General features: G+C 39.5%; 1 protein-coding gene across 1 annotated transcript; it reads right to left on the reverse strand.

Annotated features, from left to right (window-relative positions):
- Positions 1 to 17220: 17220 nt before the first annotated feature.
- Positions 17221 to 18189, reverse strand: LOC134291016 (uncharacterized). Its single transcript, XM_062858267.1, has one exon. It carries the CDS (start codon positions 18187 to 18189, stop codon positions 17221 to 17223), a length of 969 nt encoding a protein of 322 aa, XP_062714251.1.
- Between the last annotated feature and the right edge of the window lie 1186 nt (positions 18190 to 19375).

Raw genomic sequence — 19375 nt, forward strand, 5'->3', positions numbered from 1 at the left:
CACCGCTAGTCACTTCGGCTTCCAACCGAAAACGTAATGATAGTAGCCAATTATTACATACAAAGCAATTTTCTCCAGATAACAAAATAAATCGATCATCTTATTGGAGCACTTTTTGACGGTTGACCTATATAGGTGTCCACGTTTTTAGGAATCATGTTTCCGATAATTTCGGAATTCTCATGATTTACCATTTACCTTTCAAACTGAATAATTTTATTTTTACGGTTTGGTCGTCCAATAGGTTAACTTTCTACGATGCATATTTTCCCGCATTAACTGGTGATTCGTGCTCAGTCAAACCTATTTTAACATTACAAAACCAAAAATTTGTTCCTTTGATGTCGCTCTTTTGGGTTCTGAACTGTAGGACTTATTTTAATGGTGTACCTCCAAAATATTGCAAAAGCCCCTCAACATGTTAGATATCTAATAAAGCTATTTCAGCAAGCCTTTTCCAAATTATTCGCATTCAATGTACCGTCAAAATTTAAAACTTTTTATCTTTAAGTAACTCTGATTTTCTACATATGCTCATCATATTGATAATATTCTCAGGTCGTTGGATCGGACTACAATATTCTGCATTATTGCAAAGCCCAATCATCTGTCTATCGGTCTATCATATCACTTATTTCACCTCTTTTCGATGAAATACATCCTCATTTTTTTTTGTTAACGCTTACAAGTCTGACGTAGTGCACACTGACCATGATTGTCTGTGTCATAATGGCCCTTACGCTTGCCTCTACGATTTATTTCTATGTACTGAAACAATTTTAAGCACGTTTTTATTCAAATTTTCAGTGAACTTATTAACACAAATATCACTTATACATGTACACACATTTTTATTGGTAAAAATCCATGAATTTGATATATAAATTTTATTTGTACACACATACTCGTTTTCCACGCTGGGTCACACATAAAATCGATGGACCTTATATAAACTGAAAAGGGTTATCTATGACAAATTGCAAAAATCTATGTGTGCGACACATGCATGCAATATTTGCAGTTTTTTTCAGTGTATGAAATCTAAAAATTCAAACAAGGTAACATGTTAGTAAATGGTACCTGTTTGCATTAATAAGCTCGACTGAAAAACAAACTTCATAATCCAGCTTTCATTAGATATATCTATTCTTAGTTACAGAAATGATTATCTTTTATTATTACAATATCTTGTGCTTTTGATATACTGTACGTTATTCTCCTCAATAATAGTTTCAATACTCCTTTAACTGATCAAAATTTGTCTGTTCCTGTAAGGAAATTATTGTGCAGAATTTGTTGTTGTTTGTTGTTTGAGCGTACTGCTGTACCTTGTTCTCTAACTTGTTCCACAGTTCTTGGCAAGATGGCCCACTCATTAGCAAAAATGGTACTATATCCAGTGTTAGGCAATCATAAGTCAAAATGCTCCTCCTGACCACACCCGATACATTTTATATTCAAAGACTTCAGAAGTGATTACTCAAGAACTCACTGTACTTGAATCGCATAAACATTTAGTGGCGTTCAATAGGTTTTTAAGCGCTTTTTACTCGAATTCCTGAGACTTCTAGTTAAGCCGAAAAGTTTCATTTTTTATTGTTCGATTTTTTCTTAAATATCCAATTCAACTAGCCATTTGACTAGCATGATACTTAGCAGGTTAGCGATTAGCAACTGCTCTGAACATGTCGTCTAGCTTCAACGAATGCTTTAACTGTCATTTTGACTTCCTATCTTGCAAACTACCAAGACAGTTTAATTATTCTCACACATTGATGTTAATTTTCTTGAAGTTACATTTTTAGTTTTGTAAGAGAGGACAAAGCATCAGTTAAATCATGTCTTCATGTTAATTTGGATTCAAGAGCCAACCCTTTTTACGTCTCGTAGACTTATTATACTATACTGAGAAATGATAACTTCAATATATATATCACCTGAGGTGGGTCCACAACAATCTCAGTATCTACTCAGTTATATTCGTTCCTGTTTTTCAAGTCACGCTCAGCCTAAAGTTTAGTTTTGTCTTTCGCCTTCTCAGCTGCCACTTAATTTGTGTGAAATTTCATTTTTAATGGTTCAATTAAACTATAAAGCCCAGATTGGAGTTCAAGAGAAATCGCTCAAGAAACTTCTAGAACGATTCCTGGCAGAAACTTTCTACGGTGACTGCCATTTGAACTGTCATTTCTTCGCAACTGCGTACTGCGATCGAAGAAAAAACGGTTTCTTGAGCGATTCAGCCAAGGAATTTCCCATGCATCAAGATAGGCCGAGAAATTCCTTCTGATCTGCAAACAGCCCTTAAATCTGCGTTGGCTGGTAATCTGTTTCTTACGAAATTTACGACACTGTTGCGTTTAATTTTTGATAACACAATTCGCCTTATACGGCTCTACAAGGAATCGACTATATCTGCCTTGCAGGTCTTACCGCCTTCAACGGCATTTCCACTTTCAACGGCTGTTTCCGCCTTCAACGGCTTTTCACTCTCCGACGGATCTTTCCGCCATCAACAGTTTTTCGCCTTAGTCGGCTCTTCTGCCTATAACATTTTTCCTGCTTTCGAAAAGTCTTTCCGCCTTCAACGGCTTTTCTATCTGTAATCCTTTCCGCCTTTTACGGCTATTTCAAGAATTTCGCCTTCATTAGCTTGTATCGCCTTCATTGGCTTTCATCGCCTTCACTGGCTTTTAACAGCAACGGCAAAATTTGATTTCAATATATTGTTTCTCCTCTACGCCTTCCTCGGCCATCCGGTTAACAAATCAATACTTCATTCATCATTCAGCATTTAAGTCTAGATTTAGGACAACAACCCCATTCAACGAGTATCAATATCACAATCAACAAAACTTAGATTTTCTTCACAGTTCTTTATTTCTTTATCTGACATTAGTGATTGACATCGATTTGAACTAAACAATACAGATCACCATCAAAATCTCTCACAGGTTGATCATTGTCATTAGTCGAAGGTACAAATAGATTGTTTGATTCATATTGAACAGTTAGTACACAATATTTACCTTTTTGATTCCAATGTTGAAATTCAATCACAAGTCATCATCTAGAGGTCATCACCACTCTGCATGCACCAGAGCGTTCATGATTAACAAAAATTTTAATCATGATTAATCATTGATGATTAAAATTCCAATTTTGGTGATTATTGATTATGATTAATGATTAATTTGATTTTTAGGATGATTAAAGATTATGATTATTGATTAAATTTGGTTTTATCTGTGATTATTGATTATGATTAATGATTAAAAATGGCTCATTGATTAAAAATCATGATTAATCATGATTAATCAATCACAAAAAAACTGGAAATGACTAAAATATATTTATTGTTTAACATGTTTTTGAAGTTTGAAAAGTAAAAGGTAACTCTGTCCGGGAGATTTTTGAAAAAAGAATCATAAATGATATTACTTAGAACAGCATTGGAACCAATTTAAATTGGATCATATGTTTTATATGATGAATCATTTTTGGTGATGAATGATTAATGATTAATTAATATTTTTTCTTATGATTATGATTACTGATTAATGATTAGATTGCAAAAACAGTGTGATTAAGATTAATTATTAATGATTAAATGAGATTTTTTTGTGATTATGATTAATGATTTTGATTAATCTTAATCATTAATCATTAATCATGATTAAATTTATGATTAATCATTAACGCTCTGGCATGCACCACACACAGCACTCATCTCTTTCTTTTTCCAAAGAGAACACTTCCCGAACCGAAATTAAACTAATTTCACATGCACTGTTCACCGTTCTCGTCGCCAATGTGAGAATCTTTCTCTGTAATGATTATTCAACAACTGTATTCATTATTTGTATACACTTTATTACCGATACTTCAATATTACATACAATGATTCACACTCCAGACAACAATAACAACATCTCCACATATGACAGATACTCAATGTAAACATACACGCTAAACGTAATACAGTAATTTATTATGTGCATACCACAAGGTACCACAGTTGTTATTTTATAACATGTGAAGTTGGATTTTGATGGGGTTATTACCTAGTGAGTTTTGGACTAGGTTCTGGGTTATGGAAATGGATTAAGCGTGATTTTCGTTCAGATTTTGGTGACATAATAAGACATGATGGGAAAACTGGATAAAATGTATCAAAAATGTACGGAACTTGTTTTGTGTTACTATCGTGAATTGACTGAAGGTCGTGTGTCAGGACATTGCCGAGAGATGACAGAAATTTGCAGCGAGAATCATTACTAATATGAGGAAGCATACCATGTATCTGTTTGATATTGGAAAATGGATGAAGAAGCTGTTTGATACTAATCGTATATGTCAGATAGTTGACTTTGATGAGCTGGATGTTTGCGTATAGCTGGATGTTTGCTGCAAATATGTCCAATAATTGGACAGAATTGCACAATTTCAATGCCTTGTTTTAGAATGTATAGCAACTGTTTGCTGATTAAAATATTCAAATACATAAGTTTGAATTTTGATGGCATATTGGCTAATGTTATGACTTGTTATAGCCATATTAATAAGGTGGAATTACGATGACAATTGAGTACTTCATCGGCAGTATAATCAATTGGGGCCAATTGCAACTGTTGGCTAGGATATTTCAAGATTGCAACTATGTCAAACTAGAATGGTGATTTTGTGCCGTATTAGGTACTGTATATTGAGTTTCTTAATTCTTGCTGTAGTGTTTCTCATTGATTGCATCTTTGTGCAATAAGAATGGCAACTGTGTGCCGTAACATCAATTGGAGCTGAAATTTTTATTTTTTATTGAGCTCAATGGTGTTCAACTAGAATGGCAACTGTGTGCCGTATCAGTAATTGTATACTGATAATCTTGATGAGTGCAACTGTGTGCAAATGGAAGGGCAACTGTGTGCCACATCAGCAACTGCATGCTGGAATCATTGAGGAGTGCAACTGTGTGCAATTAGAATGGCAACTGTGTGCCGTAACAACAATTGGGACTGATGTTTTATTTTCATTGAGTGCAACTAGAATGGCAACTGTGTGCCGTATCAGTGATTTTATACTGAGTTTCTTGATGAGTGCAACTGTGTGCAAATGGAAGGGCAACTAGAATGGCAACTGTGCAATTAGAATGGCAACTGTGTGCCGTAGCAATAATTAGGACTGAAGTTTTATTTTCATTGAGTGCAACTAGAATGGCAACTGTGTGCCCTAGCAGTAACTGTATATTGATTATCTTGATGAGTGCAAGTGTGTTCAAATGAAAAGGCAACTTTGTGGCACATATGCTGGAGTTCTTGAGGGGTGCCGTATCAATGTATAATGAGTTTCTTGATAAGTGGAACTGTATGCAAATGAAAGGGCAATTATGTGCCGCAACGGCACTTACGCTGAAAATTTATATATACTTTTTTTATCTGTATTAACGAGATTTTTAGCCCTAGGCTAGTTCATCTCGGAACCCACGCTCTACTTCCTTTCCGAAGGAAGAACTCACATTTTGCGAGTTTGTCGGGAGTGGGAGTCGATCCCAAGTCCTCGGTGTGATAGTCGAGTGTTCTAACCATCACACCAGGTCCGCTCCACAAAATTTATATTGGGTGCAACTGTGCGCAACTCAAAGAATACCTAGAATGGCAACTGCATCATCAGCGACTGTATGCTGAGCTTTTTGAGAAGGGCAACTTCTTGTTAATAAAATGACAGCTACTTTTGAATAATAACTGTAACTGTGGGTAATTGGAAGAGCAACGGTACGCCATAACAACGTTTGTACTGTAGATTTTTTTGTTGACTGCAATTATCTGCAACAAAAATGAAAGCTGTGTAATGTGAAGCTAATAACACCTGATTGTCACATTTGTGCTATAATGTCAATTATGAGCCACTTCTTAAAATGTGCTGGCGATTGCTGACGAGTGTGACTGTGCGAAGTTTTAAAAACAACTCTTTACCGCATCATAAACTTTGAACTAAAGGTTCTTATTGATGACAAATATGCACAGCTTGGATAGATAAAGCTTGTCAAAAAAAAAATGTAAGGCTACATCAGCAATGGTATGCAAAGGGTCTTGAATTAAGGTAGCGAAGTTAAAGGAGTGTAATGTTTTATGGACCGAATTTAAAATGAAGGCTCAATACTGTAACAAACACTGTGAGTCAATAAACAAATCTAGGTATTTCGAAGTTTCTAAATGAAATGGAAATTATGTGCTTTGTTAGATATAATTGCTTTAAGGGAGCATCGTTCTATTAGGAATGTTCTTAATAGATGCAACAGAAGCTAATTTATACCATAAATGTATACATTTAAATTGGCTCGATGATTAACGATTGAAAATGAAAGCTGATTTCATCAGAATTTAGAAAATTCTAATTCTAGGATGGTTCTTGACAAGTATTAAACATATGATAAATGTACGTCGTTGGAACAGTAAAGTTGTATGCAATTGAAAAAACATTTCAAATCAGAAGTTTGTCTTTTACTGCTATGCATTCTGATTCACGGCATGTTTTCGATGGTTTAGAGGTAGGCATGTATCTTAAGGACAAACGTCTTGAAATCCCGCTTCAACAGTGCATCAAAACTTCAGACGCATATATCTGAAGAAGAAAGCTTCCAACAACAGTGCATTTTATTATTCTGTTCTTGCCGAGGTTCTTGTTCACTTGTAATAAGCTTAAAATAAGAAGCTCGGGAGCGCTGGTTTTGTTTACGAAGAGATTTGTGCGCTCGAAATCGTGAGTAGCTGCCAAAGCCGGCCATTGTGGCGGCCATTTTGGGATTCTAACAAGTCTGTCCTTAAAACAATTTTAAAAAGATTTGCTATGAGTGCGTCTTAATAAGTAGGGAATGTTAATAAATGTTAAAATTCTTCGCGGAGTAAAAACCACATGTAAAAAGGCAATGGAAAGCTTGGAGAAGATTTGTGAATAAAACTCTATTATACGTAAACGAAACATCATATAAGTTTGAGTATGTATAAGAGTAGCACCGCTAAGAATGCTAAAGGTAAACGTAGATTGTCTGATTTTGGTGGAATGATTGGTGTGTTCTTTATAGTTAAGGTTTGCAATTGATTCTATACTCAGATGAAAGTTGCAAACATTAGAAAGTGTATATATGTTTTTCTGGCATGATATTGTATCACATTTTATATGATTTTATCATTCCATTTTCCTGTTTTATATTTGGATGTACGTAGTAAAACACAATTTCCTTTTTGTAGTGTAAACCAACCAAATCTGATTTCTTCCAACTGAAATACATGTCCATCAATGTTTACAATGTAGTTCACATATATTTTCAAATAGGCATTCAGTACTGAGTTCAGCAACAAGGGAAGGATGGCAGATGCAGGAAGTATATTTTTATGGGCTAATACAAACACTAAAAAGAAAGGCGATAATATTTGGTGAAACAGAATAAATCAATGAGGTATAAATAAGTGAATTAGTAGGTAAAATTCATATAATTGATACGAAATAAGCATTAAGAGCAATTTATTGTTGTTTGTTGCTACGGCGGCATGTGATAGTTCTGAAATCCAAATAATTCATAAGAATGTGAAATTATTTGCAGTTTTCCTCCAAACGAAATCTGAACAGATTTTATGTACTCATCATTTTACTTGTCTCAGAAAGTTGATGGGTTTATACCACATATACAAAGATACTAAATAAATACAAAAACGACAAAAACTTGCTATTCTGTAATTGCAGACATATTTGGAAAGTAATATAAGAGAACAATCTTTCATTGAAGTTGTTTGTGAGAGTTAGTAGGGGAGATAGTTGCCAGTTGTATAAAATGAGGTAGGTATGTAGAGATTTTCAGTTTGATCGACTACAGGACTGGAATGGCGGAGATCCAAGATTATTTGGAGTTGGAAAAATATACAAGGCAGTAAAATTGTGTAGTAGTAATTGTATGATTCATTCATAAAATAATAATTTATTTTACAGATCGGCTTGTCGATGATTCAACTACAGAAACGAGGAAGAGAAATCAAAATGACGTTCGTGATCCTCCCATCTTAAAAGGCTATGCGTTGGAAAGACCTATATCTAGCATGTGTGATAATAGTTTTAAGCAAGGTATATAAAGTCATATAAGAAGGAGAGGAGATGTAGTATCGTCAATTCAATTGTTAGGCTAACATGCGATGCATTTGAATAACTTGATGATATGTACAAAGGAGTAGGCTTTGAAAAAATATAGCATGTCACTTTTAGGATTCCAGTACTAAGAACCAGACTTGTTTTTATTTGATTGTCCGACATTACACCTTTATATTTAAGACTAGAAAACGTATTTTTGACTTGAGTTTACAAAGTTTCACCACAATTTATGTACGTGGAGATCGTGCTGCTAGTCTAGGTCTATGAGGTCTTTGTTTTACTTCATAGCATTGAAAAATGGTATACATGCTGAAAAATGGTATGGCAATAATGTTATAATGCATTTGACATTTCGATGTCCTGTATACCAGCGTATGAAAGCGAAAAGGCATCAAATTTTTGAGCCAGAGTTTCACTTATGTTATGTGGTAATACCTTTAGTAATCCCAGCAGGAATATCTGGAATCTTCTTCTTCGTCTTCTTCTCTTTCTTCTTCCTCTTCTTCTTCTTCTTCTTCTTCTTCTTTATGGCTCTACGTCCGCACTGGGACTCGCTTCAACTTAGTGTTCTTTGAGTACTTCCACAGTTATTGATTGAAGGGCTTTCTTTGCATGCCATTGCATGAATTTGTATATTGTGAGACAAGCACAATGAAACACTATCCTAGGATAGATTTCTAAACGAGTTTCTAAAAGTTTCGAAAAAAAATCAGAAGTAATTTATGTCTGCGGCAGTCTCTGGACAAACAATTTAAGGAATTCTTGAATGGACTGATCCTCTTTAGAAGGAATTCCTGCATTAACTTTTGAATAATCTCTGGTAGAACTTTCTAAAAGAATTCCTGGAATGACTCTAGATGGCATTATTTGTGCCATCTCTAGCGGAATTCTTGAAGAAATATGCGGAGAAATCCCTGAAGAAATCTTTGAAGGAATACCGACAGAAATACTTAATAGAATCTTTGGTGAAATACCCTTGGGTATCCCGGGAGAAATTCTTCAATGAATCTTTGAAAGAAGCGCTAGAACAATCACGGGAATAAAAACTTCAACAAAACGAGTAATCAAAAGATATTCCAAGAGTCCAGGAGAAATTCCCGAAGGAATGTCAGGTGAAATCCCTAGAGAATTTTTTGAAGGAATCTCTCGAGAAATGCATGATGGAATCGGTGGAAAATGCTATGGGAAATTTTCTGGAGGAAGTCTTTGATGTGTCCTTGTAGTATTGAGCAGTGGTTTTCGACTGGAAGATACTGGTACTCGGAGCTTTCAGCTTTTCAGTCTAGCGAATTCAAACGGTAGAGTGTTAAGTCAAATCGACTTGCAAGGCCTACGAGAGAGCTCTCCGGTCTCTTACATCTTCGGATGAACCAGATGTTTTTCTTGTAGTTATGATTCTCTGTTTTCGACCCGGAGTATTGTAACTTTAGAATGGATTGAGTGGGCACTAAATAGCTTTGCTCCTTTCAAATCTCCTGGGGCAAATGGGATTTATCCTACTTTGCTTCAGAAGGGGTTTAATTATGGTGAAAAGAAAATTTTGCTACAGGGTGTATTCTCAAACCATGGCGGGATATTTGTAAAGTTTATTCCGAAAGTGGGTTGCGCGTCGCATGGAGAAGCAAAGAGTTTCAGATCTATCAGATTGACCTCTTTTCTTCTGAAATGCTTAGAACGCAGTGTCGATCATCACATCCGTGACCGTGATGTTCATCTGGCAAATGTGCCTCTTCATGTGAACCAACATGCTTACCAATCTGGAAAGTCCACTGTGACTCTTTTACACAAAGTTGTTTACGATATCGAGAAAGCATTCGCTCAAATGCAATCTTGTTTGGGTTCTTTTCTTCGATATCGAGGGTGCCTTTGACAATGTGCCTTTCGATGCCATCTTGGAAGCCGCACGGGTTCATGGTATATCTCCAATGATTTCCAATTGGATACATCAAATGCTCAAAAACCGATATCTCTTCTCGACATTGCGTCTAGCAGGGATTAGGAAATTGAGTGTTTGTCGATGCCCCCAAGGGGGAGTCTTGTCACCGCTTTTGTGGAATGTCGTAGCGGATACGCTATTGAGGCTACTCAAAAATAGCGGTTATCCTACTTAGGCGCTGTCCATAAACAACGTAGACTTTTTTCGGCCATCTCAGAACCCCCCCTCCCCCCTCGTAGACTTTTGTTCATACAAAATTTTCAAAATTTGTATGGAGCGTAGACTTTTGCCAGACCCCCCGTCCCCCCTAAGAGTCTACGTAGTTTATGGACAGGCCCTTAAGGTTTTGCCAACGACTACCTTACATTGTTAGTCGTTATGTGCATCAGGACCCTTTTCGACCTGATGCAAAACGCTCTTCAAGTAGTTGAGGGTTGGTGTCGCCAATATGGCCTTTCGGTTTATCTGAGTAAAACATCTATTGTTCTTTTCACGGAAAAGCGAAACCGTAAAGGTGTTCCACCTGTACGTCTCATTGAATCTGAAATCAATGTGACTGAAGAGGTAAAAAACGTTGGAGTCATTCTTGATTCCATGCTTTCCTGGACACCTCATATTGAGTTCAGAATCAAGAAAGCTTGTATGGCCTTCGGGCAATGCCGGCGTACCTTTGGTACATCTTGGGGTCTAAAACCCAAGTTTATCAAATGGATTTACACGACTGTTGTTCGCCCAATATTGACTTCTGGATGTCTTGTGGGGTTGCAAAAGGACGAAGTGAGAACGGTCCAATCAAAAGTAGGCCATCTCCAAAGGATATGCTTAATGGCGATGTCTGAAGCGTTCTCTTTAACTCCCACGGCAGCGCTCGAAGTTCTCTTTGATGTAGCCTCACTACACATTCATCTCAAACAAGAAGCACTTTCTTGCACTTACCGCCTATGGGTACTCGGTTTACTAGACGAAACTCTTGTGAACCGCAGTTCAACTCACACACCTCATTGTTTCCACTTTTGGTGAATTGGGACAAAGCTGTCCTTGCTCCTAATGATCTTACAATGGCTTGTAATTTTCCCTATAGGACATTTTCCACGAAATTCCCTGCCAGGGAAGAGTGGACATCTGGATATCTGAAGAGAAGTATTTCAGACGGCATCGTATGTTACACTGATGACTCCCTTTTCGAAGGTCGAGCAGGTGCTGAATTGCAGCATGCAGGTCAAAGCATTGACACTGCCGACTCAGCTATCACATGGTGAATATTCAGTAAGCTGATTCATTTGCATGTGATAGCTGAGAATCCTATTATGGAACTTCGTATCATTTGATATGTAACTGTCCAGTTTTTGCGCAACTGCGTTTCCAAGTACCGTAAACCGGGGTCAAATTGATCATCGGGTCGAAATTGATCAGACGTTTTTCCAATAGATTAAGCAAACTCTAATAGTTTCTTTGCATTTATCGTGCTGTTGGAATCTGATACTATATGATAATGACAAGAAAATTATTTAAAGTATGCTTTATCTAGCGAAAAAACGTCTGATCAATTTCGACCCGAAGATCAATTTGACCCCGGTTTACGGTACTCGGTAAACACTTATACAGTGAAACAGACTTCGGAAACCTGCATCTTCAGTACGTTCTGTTGTTCTTGACCCGATGTGGTAAAAAGCTATAGGCTTTCTTTACGCTTTATGCGTTATCACAGTGCTCTTTTCAGGGCACTGTGTTTGAACCCATTGTGGTACGCTTTTGCGTGTATGACGATCCTATTCCCTTACCTGCCCTTTCCCCTGTCCTATCCTTTTTTCCTTCCCTTCTCCCTCAGGTAAATGATGAATAGGCTCGTGTTCATTAGGCCTGTCCAGCTTTTCAAAAATGTTCTCTGATTCTCAAGTCCACCCCCATATTTTGATTGGCATCCTAAAAGAAGTAACTGGTCAAAATTTCAGCCAAATCCATTAAAATTAAGAGGTGCATCAAATAATTTTGTGTTTTTCGACTATTTTTGAACTTCAAAAAATCATAACTACACTAAAACATGTCAAAACTTAATTCTTTCGGCAGAAATTGAAAGCTATACTTGTTTGCTACAACTTTTCCGAACAACGTGTGCCAATAAAATTGAAGGAAACATGTGTAATTATCACATTTGTAATCAGAAAAACCTTAAAAAGTTGATTTTTTGATAGATTTCGTTCTGGAACACCCTAATATACTTAATAAGTTGGATTTTTCAAAACGGCATCATATTCTCCAATGTTTTTTGGTTATTTGCTTCTTTGGCACCAATGCTGTAGGAGTTGAGCAAAAATTACTAAAATTCGTGAAAGTCAAATGTGGTCTAAAAACTAGCTTTTCGGGTGCAATCACGCTTTGGCGCGCAAAAAGTGGCATCGCGTCAGCACTGATATGATAGCCAACACCTGTCATCGCGCTTGTTTGTTATCACCCGTGGTAGGGGGTAGCCAAGGCAAACTACTAGGAAGCAAAGCTACTACGTTCATTACAATTTCGCGCCACAACGTGATTGCCTCCAAAAAGCTAGTTTTTAGGCCACATTTGACTTTCACGAATTTTAGTAATTTTTGCTCAACTCCTACAGCATTGCTGTCAAAGAAGCCAATAACCAAAAAACATTGGAGAATATGATGCCGTTTTGAAAAATCCAACTTATTAAGTATATTAGGGTGTTCCAGAACGAAATCTATCGAAAAATCAACTTTTTAAGGTTTTTCTGATTACAAATGTGATAATTACACATGTTTCCTTCAATTTTATTGGCACACGTTGTTCGGAAAAGTTGTAGCAAACAAGTAAAGTTTTCAATTTCTGCCGAAAGAATTAAGTTTTGACATGTTTTAGAGTAGTTATGATTTTTTGAAGTTCAAAAGAAGTCGAAAAACACAAAATTGATTTGATGCACCTCTTAATTTCAATGGATTTGGCTGAAATTTTGACCAGTTACTTCTTTTAGGATGCCAATCAAAATACGGGGGTGGACTTGAGAATCAGAGAACATTTTTGAAAAGCTGGACAGGCCTAGTGTTCATGGCGATGGCACAAATTTCCCAAATGGAGGAAAACGTGCCTCTGGAGCCGACCTGATTCCTAAAGGTGAGGCATAAGCTCAAGTGGGGCAAGAGTTTCGTTTGGAATTTTTGAGCTCAATTCAAATTATTTCTTTCGGGTGTCAAGGTTGTTCAAAGCCCAGCGGTGGGACAAGAGTTTGAATTGGACGCACACTTACACAACATGTTATGACTCAAAATTGAAAAGACATTTGGCGTAACAGAAGAGCATTCAGCAAAGTTAGCTCATGGATAGTAGAATCACCACACTGTATTCGTTTATTTTTATCTGCTTTGTTTTTTTGAAAGCACCGAATTTTCAACTAGGGTCGAACTTTTGTCCCACCTTATTTTATAGCTTCAATGCCAATTGTTCTAGAACTGAGTCATCTGAAAAATTCATTACGTTATCTTACTTCAATACTATTATTATTGACTTTATTAGGGAGATTTTCGGCCCGATTATGCTGGTTCATCTCCAACTATTTCAGTACTAATAACAACCACAAACCTTATTCATCGCGGGCAGAAAATTCCAACCACCCGAGCAATGCCACTTAGATCCCACACACCTCGTTTGAAAATAACAATGTTCTAACAAAGTGCTATTTACCGAACAAATATTTTCGTTCTCTCTGCTGATGCTGGTTTGGGGTTTTTGAGGAAATTTCTGCCTCGCCGGTAACAACCACATAGGTGAATCGGTGGTACCTAACAACGGTGCGCATTCTTTCAGCTAGTGGCCTCCTCTGATTAACCTGTCCGAAACCGCGCCCGCGCACCGGAGCCGACCGAAGTAGGCTCCTTTTTCCCTTTTAATATTTGCCGCGCGCCAGCAATCTCCCGATGATGCTCGCTAATGATGGAGGGAATAAATCAACACTCATCTTTCACTCGTTGACTGAGTGCGCGAACAATCACACGGCGACGAAGAAATTCCGCCACTTCAAAAAAAAAGGATCCAATCGACCGAGGAGAGAATTTCGTCTTAATTTCTCCTTCGTCTGGTGGGTGATGGCCATTAATCCTGGCAGCCAGCCAGCCAGCCAGCGAACTAGAAATGCATCCAGGCAACAAAACCGACCATTCATAATTCCTGGAAGCCATTCTCTGGCTCTGTTGTCTGCCTGGACCTCGGCTTCCGTTATGCAAGCACCGTGATGTCCTGTCGGCTGTAGGTGGTAGAAGCGGCAGGCAGGTTGCTCCCTGATGCGACCCTCTTTCCATCTCTGGATGGCCACCCCCCTCGAGGATGGGTGAACGAAGGGTAAAGGAAGATCTATCATCCATCTTTCTCTGTAGGAACGTACTTGAGAAAACAATTCATTGTGGAACCTGGACCGGCTTTTACCATTGAGAGGATTGTTTCATATGTTGCACTATGGGCTAAAACCAGTAGTGTCATCGAGGTTACTCCAAGTTACTCACTGAGAAACCAGCTCTTTAGACTTAAAAAAGTTTTCCTCTTGTATGCTTGTTTCCATACCGTCCTGTACACTAAGTGTACAGGAAAGGCTGTATGTTCACTCCAAAAATGACGCGGAATCTGGTCCCATTGTTTCCTATTGAAAATGGTACGGATCAGTTCAGCCGTTCCGGAGTTATGGCCCTTTAGGTGTTCCGGACTGGTACGCCTGGAAGGGGCCAGACATGAAAATGCACCAAACCCATACACAGACACATCAAACTGCGGCACTTTAGATAAGTTGATGAACGAATAGCAAGAAAATAGTCTCAGACCATATCTGAACTGGTAGTGTTCCAGAACCGGTTCCGGATGTCCCGCTGGAAGAAGCCAAAATATAATAGTTAACCAAACCCATGCATTCGACACATTGAAGCGTGGCTTTTTTGATAACCTAATTAACGATTGGGAAAAAAATAGTCTTAGACCAAATCTGAATCGGTAGTGTTCCGGAACCGGTTCCAGGTGTCCCACTGGAGGTTTCCAAATATAATAGTGAACTAAACCCATGCATGCGACACATCAAATCACAGCTTTTCCAATAACCTGATGACCGGTTGTTGAAAAAGTAGGCTCAGACCACATTGGAGTCTGTCGATAGCATTCCGAAACCAATGTTGGGTGAACCGCTGGAAGTGGCCAAATATAAAAGTGATCCAAACCCATGCATGCGACATATCAAAGAGCGGCTTTTTTAATAACCTAATTACGGGTGGCAATAAAATAGTCTCAGACCATATCTGAACCGGTTGTGTTCCGGAACCGGCTCCTTGTGTCCCTCTATAAGTGGCCACATGTAGAAGTGAACTAAGCCCATGAATGCGTTACATCAAATCACGGCTTTTTAAATAACCTGATGACCAGTAATCAAGGAAGTAGGCTAAGACCCCATTAGGGATCTAATTTATGGTAACACGATGAACAGTTGGCAAGAAATTAGTGTCAGACCATATCAATGTGTTACGGAACCGATTCCGGGTGTCCCGCCGGAAATGGTCAAATGTACAAGAAAACCAATACATGCGATATATCAAATGATTTATTAGGTGACCTGATGAATGGTTAGCAAGAAAATAGTCTCAAACCATATTTGGGATAACTGATCGATTCAGGGAACCGATTTTGGGTGTCCCGTCGTAATTGATCAAATATAAAAGTTCGATTCTATGCACGCGATACATAAAATCGAAGCTTTTTCAATAGCCCAATGAACAGTTAGTCAGCAAAAAGTCTTAGGCCATATTTGAGAGACCCGGTAGTGTTCCATAACTGGTATCGAGTGTCCCGCCAGAAGTGGTAAATTATAGAAGGGAACCAAACCATAGCGGCGAATCTTATGTGTTCCGGAATCGGTTGCGGGTGTTTCACAAGAAGAAATTAAATAGAGAAGTGCAGCAAAATCATGCATGCGACACATAAAATCGCGGCTTTTTCAATAACTTATCGAAGGGTTAGCAAGAAAATAGCCTAAGATCACATTAGAAAACCACCGGTTGTGATCCGAAGCGGGTTCCAAGTGTCCCGCCGGAATTGGTCAAATGTCAACCCATGCATTCAACACATCAATTCGCGGCTTTTTAGGTAACCTGATGAACAGTCAATAAAATAGTCTGAGGCCATATTTGGAACAATCGGTAGTGTCATGGAATGAGTTCCAGGTTTCCCACCGGAAGTGGTCAAACGTAAAATTGATCTGTAATTTTGAATAAAGTTAAGGTAGTCAAGTAGTCAACTGAGAGGTGAAGTGTAGAATTACCTCCTAAGTTAAAATACACATTAATACAAACAAACAAAAACTGAGAGGTCTGATATTTATCAGCTCTGTCTTGTCGTTGAACATAACATCGGAATATGTGCCGTCAATAAGTTTCCCAAATCTGTGATGACTTTGTTAAAATTGATGGTTTTCTATATAAAGTGTTCTCAGGATTCAGGAACATTTCGGCTAACGTCAACGGAAGGATCATGGTACATATTCGACGAGAAAGGCACTATCACCACTAGGTGGATTAATCTGTTTTTTTTTTAATAAATAATTTTTCTTTACGTTTTGTTTTCATTTTTGAAACCGCCCATGAAATTTCTTTTAAAAAAAATGGTGCCTCCGAAATTGCAGAAAATCACTTTTGAGGACTTTTAAACGGTTTTGCGCTTCCACACGTCTTAGCATTAAGATGAAATTGTTATTCTCTCGGTGAGACTCGAACTCACGACTCCTACTCACTAGACAGGCGCGTTGCCAACTACACCACGAGAAGGCTCGAAGATGTAGGTTGTAGGGACAAACCTGAATTGAGGTAAGCCGAGCCGACAGGGTTCGGTATGGGCTCTGGAAGGGCTGCTTGGTCGTGCAGCAACGTATGGTGCTTGGCGTGGCACGTTCTGCACGAAAACTTGGATTTACACCCCTTCGCTTGGTGGTTCGGTCGGAAACAGTTCCAACACAAACTTCGCTGTGAGATCAACTCACGACGTTGCAAAACGGACATGTAAGCAAACGTCGGACATTGAAACAGCTGGTGCTTCTGTGAGCAGGCGTGGCATGGCGGAGCATCCGACATGGGTTCATTGGTAGCACTGTTGACGATGGACTTGACTGTGGTGGTTATCTTCTAAGTCGGGCCGGCCACCTTGATGCTGGGCCCTTGGGAACGATACTGGAGATCACTCGCTACTGACTTCAACATACGGACTTGTTGCGTGAGGAACTCGATCAGTTCATCATACTTGACCTCGTCTTTCTGTCGAGTTTCCTGCTCCCAGGCACGCAACGTATAGAGATCGAGCTTGTTGCAGAGGATGAATGTCAGCGGGGTGTCCCAATGATGAATTGGTTCACCGAGTTTCCCCAGAGCCTTCACGTGCCGCTGGAAATCATCCACCAGAGTGTTCAGCTCCTGTGCTGACTCGCGCTTCATCGATGAGAGTTCGAACAACCGTCGGAACAACTCCTTCCGCAAAAACCGCTTGTTATCGTATCGCTTCATGAGCGCGTCCCAGTTTGAAGCGTAATTGTCCGCTTGGATGTCGACACTCTCGAACGGCTTCCTGGCTTCTCCTTCCAATGACTGCAGGAGGTATTGCAACTTGTTCACCGTTGGGATATCCACATTGCCGTGGATCATGGATAGGAAGCTGTCGCGGAACGAAATCCAGCGTGATTCGTCTCCAGAGAATTTCGGCAGGTCGATTTTCGGCAAGCGATGTTGGAAACTGGATGCGTTATGCTGCGGTCCAAAGGTTGATGACGCCATTGTTGAGTTTAGAAGCGGTTGACTCCGCTCCGTTGATTTCTTGGCGAGGAGAAAGGCCTTCAACCTGCAGAAGCGATTCTCGAAATCGTTCCGCACCGTCATGTGTTGGTCGAAGTTCTCCTCGGAGTCTAACTTCTCGATTTCGGACTGGATATGCAGGAACTCCCTGTTTGTCCTGTTGAGCGTCTCCAAACGCACAGCAACTTCACCGACGTCCCGTTCATGATCGTACTCCTTCACGAATCCTTCCACCACATCTCGTGTTGCCAACACCCGCTTGAGAATCAGCTTATCCTCCGCTAACTTCTTCGTCTTTCGACTTGCCATCACTACCTACCACCACGAATCACTTTGACTGCGCGAACCGAACGAGAACAACACAAAATCGCACGAATTACTCCTTCCCGTCGCGTTGTGCTGCTCCTACGCGAAAACGACCGAAACACCACGGAAATCGCACGATTTGCTCCTTCCCGTCGCGCCACGTGATGCTTCTACACGAACGCGGAACGAACGACCGACAGAGATCACGTAAAATCGTAACGTTTAATCCTTCCCGTCGCGGTTACGTGTCTCCTAAAACGATTCACGGATCCGCTAAAACGCCACCGCGCAATCGTAGGAAATTAAAAATCAAATATTAACTTAATTGATTTTAATTTGGTCGCCACCGTATCAGTACGTATGTGCGACACTGTACGACAAACCTATGGCAATCTATCGAACGGCTAATTGATTCTACCGCTATCGCATGCTAGTGCATACGAGATTGCCAAACTTCTACGTGCGCTATAATACAAAACGATTCGATCGTTCTTCGCCTAGCAATACATGCATGCAAACTTACAATTCTTCCGCACACAGTACCTACTGTTGGCTTCAGCACTGGGGAACAAAGGTTGGCGCCAATCTCGAGTGCAGCAAACTGTTGCTCAATAGAAATGAGTTTGAATGGCCTACCTTGTGTGGTCAACGTCCTCTGACCACTTACTACGATGGCGAATACCACCTATTCGCGCGTCGATTTGGGCTGGGATAGCTCCTCCGATCCGGCTCGAAGGACCAATGTTCGAGCGTGGAGCTCTAATTGCCGGCCACCGGAGGTTTTTCTTCCCGCTATATCCAATAGCGGTGCACCAAATCACGGGAACGTGAAATTCACCACCCAGATCGCTCTTCGCACAAGCTTCAGGCACTTTCACTCACACCTTCGGCACGCTTCACGGTAGCAGTTCCCACCCTTTCACGGTACATTCACGCACGTGTGACGATCGAGTGATTGTTTATTGCCACCTTTGGCCACCACCGCAGAGACGGGTTCGGATAGGGATAGAGAATTGATCTGCAGACTTCACTTTAACTTGGGTTTATTGCGCGAGGACGGGATAAAAGAATAGAGGGGCCGTCCATAAACCACGTGGTCATTAGGGGGGGGGGGGGGGGGAGGGTTCTGCCAATGACCATTTTGTAAGGACAAATAAAAAATTTTGTATGGACTAATGACCACGCGGGG

Source organism: Aedes albopictus, chromosome 3, assembly GCF_035046485.1.
Source record: "Aedes albopictus strain Foshan chromosome 3, AalbF5, whole genome shotgun sequence".
Taxonomy (NCBI): domain Eukaryota; kingdom Metazoa; phylum Arthropoda; class Insecta; order Diptera; family Culicidae; genus Aedes; species Aedes albopictus.